Source organism: Octopus sinensis, linkage group LG14 (assembly GCF_006345805.1).
Source record: "Octopus sinensis linkage group LG14, ASM634580v1, whole genome shotgun sequence".
Classification (NCBI taxonomy): Eukaryota; Metazoa; Mollusca; class Cephalopoda; order Octopoda; family Octopodidae; genus Octopus; species Octopus sinensis.
In genome coordinates, this window is record NC_043010.1 from 42,055,347 (window position 1) to 42,066,298 (window position 10,952).

At 36.9% G+C, this 10,952-nt stretch overlaps 2 protein-coding genes across 2 annotated transcripts in view; both read left to right on the forward strand.

The window, feature by feature from the left end:
• The first annotated feature begins 3,854 nt into the window (after positions 1–3,854).
• LOC118766118 (protein phosphatase 1 regulatory subunit 12A-like) lies at positions 3,855–5,386 on the forward strand. Its single transcript, XM_036509380.1, has 3 exons — positions 3,855–4,635; positions 4,735–5,244; positions 5,364–5,386. The coding sequence occupies exons 1-3, from the start codon at positions 3,855–3,857 to the stop codon at positions 5,384–5,386; spliced, it is 1,314 nt and encodes a 437-aa protein (XP_036365273.1).
• LOC115219258 overlaps positions 5,325–10,952 on the forward strand; it is a 568,773-nt gene continuing 563,145 nt past the window's right edge. Inside the window, exon 1 of the mRNA XM_029789411.2 lies at positions 5,325–8,872. Within this exon, the coding sequence (XP_029645271.2) occupies positions 5,451–8,872 (3,422 nt within the window). The 5' untranslated portion in view covers positions 5,325–5,450. The remainder of the gene's footprint in view (positions 8,873–10,952) is intronic.

A 10,952-nucleotide genomic window follows, 5' to 3' on the forward strand; every position in this document is an offset into this window, starting at 1 on the left:
ATTGAAGAATGCAGTCCTGGATAAATACTATGAGATGTTAGTCAATACTAGAAAGTTTTAATCATAGTTCTTTTGGATGAGAGATGACCTGTGGTCAAACAACAATAGCAAATCTTTACGTTGGAAAGATACATTTTAATTACCATCGTATTCGCGAGCATCATCAACACTGTTGCTATTGGCATCTTCGTTGTAGTCATCATCGTCGTAATCGGCCTCCAATTCCCTTTCTCGTCTTCTACCTCCTCCCTCTCCTCTTGTAAACTACAAAGCACCGCAATATTGGGTTGTTATAATAGAGATTTATAAGGCGGCGGGCTGGCAGAACCGTTAGCACGCCGGGCGAAATGCGTAGCCGTATTTCGTCTGCCGTTACGTTTTGAGTTCAAATTCCGCCGAGGTCGACTTTGCCTTTCATCCTTTCGGGGTCGATTAAATAAGTACCAGTTAAGCACTGGGGTCGATGTAATCGACTTAATCAGTTTGTTTGTCCCCTCTGTTTTGCCCCTTGTGGGTAGTAAAGAAATATATAATAGGGACTTATACTGATTGGGGTTGATACACGCTATCGAGAATGGTTATTGTTTGCTTTACCAAATAAAGGTTAGAAAGTATTTTAAACTATAATATACAGGGTGATTCAGAGGTTCCTTCTGCATTTAAATGATGTATAAAATAAAAATGTTAAAGGGGCTTATTAATCACTCTGTACATTTATTTTCTTTAATTAGCGAGATGTGAACTCCCTGGAAGGGAGTACCTGCATAAGTGTCCTCTTATCTGTGTCTTCCAGTATGTCTTCCTGGTTGTTTCAATATTTTAAGTCATCTGTTCTTCTTCTTGTTTTTATTTACTGGCAACACGTGAATCCATAAATTCGTTTTGGCTACTTTGTCAAAAAGATCGTTAAATTGTATATAAAATAAAATTCGAAGGGACTTCAGCGAGTATTTCATTTTGAAGTATGTCCCGTTTTGTTAAAATATATTTTCTCTGTAAATACTTGTTTGTTTGCATAGATACCATTTTGTTAACTTTTCGTGCTTAAATTAATGTTAGAATTGTCTACAGCTGATTTGACATTCGTAATTGCAAGTAGAACAACGAGAATTCCCACAATCAGCACGCAGTCATTATTCTCTTACACAGTTCTCGTTTCTGATTGATCACCTTTGGACTTCTCTCTACTTTCTTGGTTATGCATTCATTGCAGTGTAAATATTATGAATAATATTCATTGGTCTTAAATGTATGCCATAATCTTCCCCAACCCTTTTAAAATGCACTCAATTTTCAGCAGCTTTGTTGCATTTAGTCTTTTATCGACAGTTTTCTTTTAAGATTTAAAAATTTTATTTAAAATGTTTCCGCAAATCTACCATTTTTCTTCGTCGTATTCAGATTTATATTTTTCTATAGAAATTCAGTAAAGGAAATTAATACAATGATCATCATATCTTTGACACTTTACCTCGTATTCTTCTTTTACCCGACTTTTTATCTACTTACATTCCACCACTCTCAAACATATGTTCAATATATCTTTTAGTTAATTATATTTACTTCCTAAACCTAATCAATATCATCTTCCATCTCAGCTTTCACTTTCTTCTTTCATTCATATAACACTTCTACTGCTTTTCAAAACTTCTTTTCATAACCATAAATGCTTTTTAACAATATCTCAGCATATTTTTCTTTATAATGTTCTAGTTTTTCAAAGCACTATCGATTTATCTATCTGTCAGTTTGTTTGTCAAGCTATGGGGAAAATATGTGCGGCAATCTTTTTCTCTCTTAAATAGTATATTTCGTATATACATAGCCATATATCAACAACGTCCTAAGGTTTCATGATGCCTGTGAATGTAGCTCCTCGTCTGTGGATTTCTCTTTACATTATTTAGGATAATTTCAAGTCACACGTCCGGAAAAAAAAAACAACCGAGAGGCACTTGAGAGACGAATTGTAATTTGTCTTTGTATTTGTGTGCCACAGTTGCTTGGGCCTACACATAAAATACATTAATTGCAGCCTATGGAATATATGCAAATGTTGAGCAAATCCAACAACAACGAAAACAATCTCAAAATGCGCACTTTACATGAACTTTATTGTAACACAAATGGAGCCAATCGTAGTGGACGGATGCAAATCAGTAAGACTTAATTGAATTAAACTTTTCAGAAATGTCATATTTGTATCGCCGTAAAATATTCCAGAATTATCACCCCTTGCTTACTGTTGTTAATATCGTTTAATTTAACTTGACAACTAACACATTCCTATTAGCTTTAAGCAATTGTTTTATCATAGTCGTCGTCATCATCATCCCCATCATCGTCATCATTATTGTTATTATCTCCTCCTCTTCATCATCATCATCATCACCATCATCATCATCATCTTCGTTATTATTATTATTATTATTATTATATTATTATTATTATTAAACTGTTAGTTCATGAACACTACAAAACAAAATGCACGTGCCGTTGCCGTGGTACGCCACTGAACTCATTGATTGTATGTTTACTTGATGCACACATATTCCTCCCCCACCTCAAAAAACAAAACTTAAAAAAACTAAAAAAATCATTTTAAAAATGGAAAAGCAATGAGCCAACAAAGGGACCTCTACACAGGTGCTTCACTTGCTAGATGTAGTAACCAAATCATTCTCAAATCACAAAAAAAAAAACAAAAGTAAGGCACACTTAGATAACCGAGTTCTAAAATAACCCTAAGTAGCCAGGATGGTGACGGCTGATGAGTCATTGACCCTAGGTCTGTTTGTATGAAGTTGACCAGCAGCAGAATTAAACAACATTCGTCAGATCCAACGAAAACAACAACAACAAACGAAATAACACATGGAAACAAATGATTGTAATAATATAATAATAATGCCATTTCAGTAGACATATGAATGAACAGTAGTAAACATTACTGAATGCTATTGAACTCTAATAAACTCTAGTGAACACTAGATAACAATAACAAACGCTGATGAACACTGTCAAGAAAAACGCATAATTATAGATTTTAATTTTTTTTTTTGAGAAAGTAACGAGTTGTTTATGATTTTTTTTTTTTTTAAAAAAAAAAAAAGGTAACGAAATCGCAAAGTATTTTATTGAGCCAACGAGAGATCCTGTTCTGACCTTACTCGACTTGCTAAAAGTAGCAATCCCCCCAAATCACACACAGTGCTGTTTTATAAAAAGAAACACACACAAAATACACTTACTGGAAATAGAATTATAAAGAAACATAGCTGACTTGGTTAAACAACAATAACACGAGTTAGTATATTGTTAACTAACACAAGACTTTAATATTGTCAATTTAGCGATCTATTATGTCACCAAAGCCATTTGGAAAAGTATAGACGGGATTAATTCTTTTATCCCTCGTTTGTACTTATTGTTCATATAATCCATACTACTGCTGCTGCTGCTGCTACTACTACTACTACTACTACTACTACTACTACTACTACTACAATTTGTTCACTATTGAATGCACACACATACACACACACACACACACACAACACACACACACACACACATATATATATATATATATTTATATATAAACATATATAAAATCATTCACTTTATTGACTATATATATATATACATGAATGTACACAATTACATAATGTATAGACTATATATAATATAATATGATATCACAAACATGCACATGATATAATGCACTCAGAATAGATATGTAAATAGATGATTTTTCGATTATATCTAATTATTTCATTCACTTTACTGTTGCGTGAAAATTAAGGACAGATCATAATGATATTTGCTCAGTAACACTTCAGTACCGAGTGAAAATGGCAGACTCACACCCTAAGAAGACCAAAAATATCTCAACAAATCCAACATTTCCAGCCTCTCCATCACATGATGCACCCCCACATATAACTGTCAGTCCACCACCCCTTGCAACACCACCAGCAAAAGACTCACTACCATCAACATCATCATCATCATTAAAAGCATCATCAACAACGGTGACTACTGAGATTTCTACTAGTGCCCGATTGGCAACATCAAGACAGTCTAGTAGTGTAGATTCATCTGCTTGTACAGAAAAATTGACAAGATCGTCGTCACAAAATGTTTCAAGTGTAAAACAATTACCTTCAGTATCAACTTCTTTGTCTGGAGCTAGTACTTCTTTTCAGACCAGGACTGGCACTGCCCCGAAACCCATAGCCAAACCTACCAGTTTGAGTCTGTATCGTCCCCTCGAAAATGGTGGGATCGGTTACAGTCTGAACGCCTCAAAACATTTTAAAGAAGGGGATAAAAAAGCGAAAAAAGGTGACAAAGAAGATTTAAATTCGAAATTTAAGCAAAAGACAAGACGTTGGTACTCAGCTGATCAAGAGCCAGAGTATTTTACAGAAAATGAAACACCGGAACAAACCCAACATAAGACTGAGTCTGAAAGTCACAAAGGAACTTTTAATAAAAGTAATAGTCTAGAAGAGGGCCAACAGAAGAGAGTTCTTGATAGAAGAGGTGCATTCAAGTTTAATAAAAGCAAATTAAAAGGTGGCAGTCAGCAACGATGTAACACTAAAAAAGAAAAGGATAAAATGCAGAAAAGTAATAGTACAGATAATAATTATGTTGGCGATGATGATGGTGATGTTGATCGTAATGATGATAAAAAAAAATCTAGTAGTGGCTGTATGCCTGGCTCAGGAAAACGTAAAAAGATCAATCGTTATATTGGACATTTGGGGAGTAGCAATGAGGGAAGCGATGAAAGTGAAGGCTTCGAAAGTTCGGGCCGCGAACAGAAAGGAACTTTAAATCGACTGAGTAATAGTTTCAATCTTGGTTTACTTGGACTAGGGCTCGGCGCAACTCGTTCAAGCCAGAAAGATGAGAAAAAGAAAAAGTCTAGTAAGAAGAAAAAAGAGGATAATGAAAATAGTTGGTCTTTTAAAAGAAGGAAGCCAAAACGTAGCAAAAGTGAAGGATCGAATAGCAGTGACGGCACAGACACAGACGAGAGTTCGGCAACTACTTCAGAAAGTGGCTATCATAAAAGAAAAAAAGGTGGTATAGATCAAGCTCTCAGAAATACTGCCATAAGATCGGTAACAGAAATGATAACTGCAATACAAGCAATAGAGCTCCCGACTGTAACGCCATTTGATAGGAGGGAAGCGGTTCACAGATCCGAGAGCATGACTGAAAGAGAAGAGAGTTGGGATGATGCTGGATGTCCTCATTTCGAAGAAATGTCTTCATGCACTCGATGTTATGAGAAGGAACATGACTGTAGAAATATTAATACTAATACAGAGCCAAGAGTTCCTTCACAGTCATTGTGGTTGTCGTACGATAACCGCAAACAAACTGACAATGAAGAAAGTTTGCGGTACGAAATACAAGAATCGGCAGAAAAACGAATGTCGCTAAAAGAACAATGGCTAAAGGAAAACAAACTAATAACATCCGAGCTTTTGTTACCCAAAACAATGCACCTAAAAACACCTCCTCCGGTCAGATCAACTCAAGACGTCGGACAATTTCATAATAAAGCTATTTCTCAGGATAAATTTATTGCAGACCCAAAATCCTCAAAACCATCCCCTTTGTTAAATCCACAAGTATCCTCTCCATCTTATGCGCTTGCGTACATTCATGAAAACTCTAAATCAAACAAGCAGGGGTCCGTACTTCCCCTAAGTCAAGCTTTAACATCAACAATGAAGGAACAACAGTCAAGTATAAAATACAAATATTCATCAAGCTCAGCTGGGTCTTCGTTGAACCCTCAAAATGTTACATCATCACAATCACTGATATCAACCTTTCCGAATGTAATAACGAACCGAGAAAAGGGCATAGTTGAGAAAGAAAACGAAAAACTGGATTTTCACGGCGAAACACTTGAATCACAAAAACGTTTTCAAATGAAACATCCAAGTGAATTCCAAAACGAAGAAACTCTTGATAAATCATGTGAAAATAAAGAAAAGAAAAATGAAAAGAGCGAAGAGTATTCTGACAAGCAAAGTTGTAAGTTCTTTCAATCGAACAGTAAACCATCTCGAATACCCATCCTTACTCAAAGATCGTCGTCGGCCGAAGGATTTTATAGAAATAAACGAGTAGATTTGAAAAAATCAATGAGTATTGGTACAAGTGTTTCTAGAAGTGGAGACAGGTACGCAGATATGTTTGTTTCCCAAATTAAAACTGGTAAAGCAAGGGAACGACAAGTACCAATAAATTCGCCGGTCTACACTAATGCGACTAGTATGAGTGGCTGCAAACTCAAAACTGATAATGCTTGTACAGGGACGACGTTGTCAACTAATAAAACGGTTGTTTCTTCACTAGCTATGAATGTGTTGCCTCCTTCAGAAAACAGTATAAAATCCATTACAAGTACGTCTACTATTTCCTCTGATACTACAATACATACTATTGACAAAACCTATGCAAAAGATCAGGTATCTTCACTTACAGATCCAGCCGTATCATCTACTAATCATAGCAGCGGTGCAAGTGAAATTATTAACCTGAATAGCAAAGGTTCTGCTAGTGCCATTAATGTCTCTGCTAGTAGCAGAAGTGCCGGTACCGCAGATGGGAAATGCCACTATTACGACGGTAGCAACAGCCACTGCCAACAGTCAGTCAATAGGACATATAAGCTAATACACAGATCACAATCTGGCAACGACAGCCTCTGCAAAGCGGCTCTACTTCACGCTTCTAACGACAGCGAAAGGAGAAGTGATGTGTCTATTGTTGACAGTAGCACGGTTGACTTGCATGGAGCTATTGATGTCGCTGGCAGTGGAAGCTATGCGCAAGCAGAAATTGTTGCAACTGCAACGAAACCAACACGAGGAGCGGAGAGAAGGGAAAACAAAAGGTTAGAAGAGAATAGGAATGTAATTCAAAAACAATATGTGCAAACTTCAGCGACAACACAATCCTATCAACCACTTGTTACTAATGTTACCACTCAGCAGACTATCGGAGGAGGTTACCAACAGACAATTAAAAAAACAGAGCAACATAAATATCAACAAAAACAACTAATTCTGCAACAGAACACGTCATGTTTACGATCATCAGCATCGTCAAACAGGGAGTTGGCATCTAGTTGTATCAAAGGACAAGATGGTGTTTATTTTGAGCCTGGAACATTTAATAAAACAGATATAGAACAAAGAGATTTTAATAGTATTAACAACAGAAGAATCAACATCAGTAACAATGGAACTGATTATACAAATGTATACTCCCGGGAGAGGCAGCAAGGGGCAAAATCAATCACATCCACTGATGGTACCGATTCATTGGAGCGGTCCTGGAACCTTGATAATGGCCAGAATTTAAGTTCCACTCAAGAAACGAGTGATGTCCGAAATCCGAGGTATAAGTCACCAGAATTAAAGAAAACTAAGAATAATCTCAGTGAAGATAAATGTCAACACAGTCAACCGGATCAAATTAGCCGAAAGACTGCAGAGCCAAGTAATTACCCATTAGTTTGTACTGTTTATACTGCCGATGGTCTGGAAACCATTCCGATATATCCGTATTATATTAGTAACAGTACTGACGGCGGAGACTCGAACTATCAGGACAACTACTCAAGTAGCTATCATTTTAATGTGGGAGATTCGAAACATACAGCTTCGTCGAAAATAGCTTTTACAAAATTAGTGGACTGTACAGAGGCTTCGTCCCAGACCGAAACCACATCTCCAGCAATTAGTCAAGTATCGTCGATTAGTTCAACAGCTGGTACATCATCGAGAGCGGTGACAGTTTTAGCAGCATCTGCATTAGCAACCACCTCTTTAGCCGCTGCTACATCAGCCAGACGAACTAAAGCGTGTGCTGAAAAGAAGAAAAAACTACAAGAAACTATTCAACCATGTTCCGGTAAAATCACAACAAACCAAGGCGATGTGCGCTATAGCAACAGAACAGCATACCAGGTTTTCCATCCTGACAACAGCTCCAGTCACTTACCTACTACTGTAGCATACGACTCTTGTCAGAACTTTCACAATGATAGCTGCTGGCCTGTAACCCACGTAGCTAAGAGTCAGGGCTTAAGTCACGCAGGGAATGCACCAGCCTTAGCAACTTACCGAACGAAGGAATCCAGTGAAGCCATACCAAATATTGTTTTGCCGAAAACAGTGTCTAAGGCAGACCACGTTGCTAGAAGTAATCGACGAATTAGCTCAGCACCTTTACAACATCAAGAGACACCTTTAATTGCATCAGGTCATCAAAATTATTCTAATGTATATGCATACCCTCCTCCCCCACCCTATCCTCCCCCTCCTCTTCCGCTACCTTCTTCTCAGCATCCCTGCGCTTGCTCTCATCAATGTTTACAACCGTCGCGGCAATCGTGTTTACGGTTTAACAACAACGTTGACACAAACACATTAAATGCCCCGTTGTTGTCTAACACTAGCACGACTATAGCAGCAGCTACTAATATTACGTCTACGACTACACTTTCTGCTGGGGATCTACTCAAAACAAACTGTCAAATAGAAACCGGAGACGATGGATTTACTTCGATATCTAACCATGGAAGACGAATGAAAATAAGTAATCATAATAATAATAATAATAATAATAGTAATAATAATAATAATAATAATCCAAACAGATTTTGCAACGATAACTGGCAAAGCGCCTATAGCGATTCCCAAAAGATGTCATCGTCCCGAAAGCCCCCACGACGAACTCGAGTAATGGATCCACCTGTAAACTTTCACAATCGACGAGACAGGTCGTTTGGGTTTTTATCATTTCGTCTTGGAGGAACAGAGAAGAATTTCAGGTAAATAAGAAGCAGAAATGCCACAGTTAAGGTTTACAATTTCTTATTTGAGCTGTTTTCTTCGTTTTGTGTGCCATGTGTTTTAATTTCAACTTTATATTTCAGAATTTTACTTCGTGTTTTGAAACTACCACTTTGTACTTCATATTATTTACATGTACACACGCGTGTACATGTACACACACATACACACAGAATCTTATGTCAATATAGAATAAACAGTAAATATAATGCATGCAGGAGTGTGTGTGTGTGTATGTGTGTATGTGTGTGTGTGCGTGCTCGTGGAATGCAAGGAAGAGTGAGAACAAGCGGGTAGGGTAGGCTGACAAATTGAAAGATTGAGTGAGCGAGAGATGGTGAGAGACACTACGAGGGTTACGTTTTGGTCAGTAATTGTCATACTTGTTCCGTACAATTACACAAGTTAAAATAAAATTATCAATACAACACATTAAAAATAAAGACAACCACAACCTAAGTGAAAATATTTATTCTTTTAATGTTATTATAAGTTGGGGTGAACCGCAGACGCCTACCCCCACTCTCTGTCTGTCTGTCTCTCTCTCTCTCTCTCTCTCTCTCCTCTCTCTCTCTCTCTCTCTCTCTCTTGTACTTCATATGTATTTCTGTATAACTTGATACAACTTCACACTCATACACACACGTTTGCGCGCATGCACACACAGGCGCGCATGTACACACACACACATGCATAAACAGACAATCACACACGCACACACACACACATACACACACCTACATATATGCGTGCGTGAGCGCGTGAGCGTTTCTAAATAGTACAGGTATTCTTAGTCATACGGCTAAGGTTCCTGGAAATCGTAAAAAAAGTATTCAACAAATTTAAAGTCAGAGTTACAGTAACCTTTAAAATATTGAATATGAATTCAACATAATATAATATCAACGTAATATATACAATATGATATAAAATATAATATGATATTAATGATATAATATAGAACATACATCCCCACAACCCACAAATTCGCACATACACAGAGTAATGTTTGTATCTAAATGAACTGTGCCTCTGCTTCCTGTTTCCTCTTATATTTTATCCATCTAAAAAAATCCTCGGCGACACTACGTTGGTGTTGCACATGTGTGACGTTCACGCTTAGTCATCAAACATAGATGAAAACAAAATAAAACATAATAAGACACAAAAAGAAAATGACTCTCCCCAGACACAATAAAATAAAACACTTAACCTTGTATTTACATCTTTATTGATGTTTGAAAAAAAAGGAGCTATAGGGCAGACAACTAGAGACATATGTAAACAGGTCGATTAGTTTCAGACGCGTCGCGTGCTGCGACAGACTGGAGGAGAATTTTCTTGTCTGACAGATATAGACGGAAGTTTTCTGATTCCATTTCTCACTGCAATGTGGAGTAAGTATTGTCAAGTTTGCAATGAGTTAAAAGTTCTGATAGCTAATCTGCTAGTTCGCCCTCCAAATGGGACATCATGAAGGGGTTATTAAGTGATTATTTGACCTGCTAAAAATAGCAGCAGGATTTTTCTGAAATCATACTCTACAGCATTTTTTAAAAAATGCAGATGATAATGTTGTTCTTGACACTGCATATATCTGAATAAAATACAGGAGGGCCACGTCAGGAAGGACTTCGATCGTAGCTCTGCTCGATCAATGCTAACTTAGACTTAAACAATAACCACAGAAAATATAAAGTGAGGGGAATCAAGCCCACAGTGAGTCTCAACGTAGACACTCGCTGTGCTAGAAACAGTAGTCAAATCTCAAGTCGTACGTTACCGTGTTTAACGATTGCGCACGAAAGGCGAGATGGTCACGGTTGTAAACACTTTTGATAAGTCAGCTGAATTTAAGGCTGACCTGGGAGTAAGCAACAACAAACATTAAAAGTAACAAAAGTATATTCAAGTTCTAAAGTAATTTAATTAAACAAAAAATAACTAAATAAGAAAAAATAGTGAAAAAAAAAACAATAATTGTTTCTTATAATTAATGATACTTACTATTCTTAATATTTGATTAAAATCCCATCAACGTAATTTAAGCATCACTGA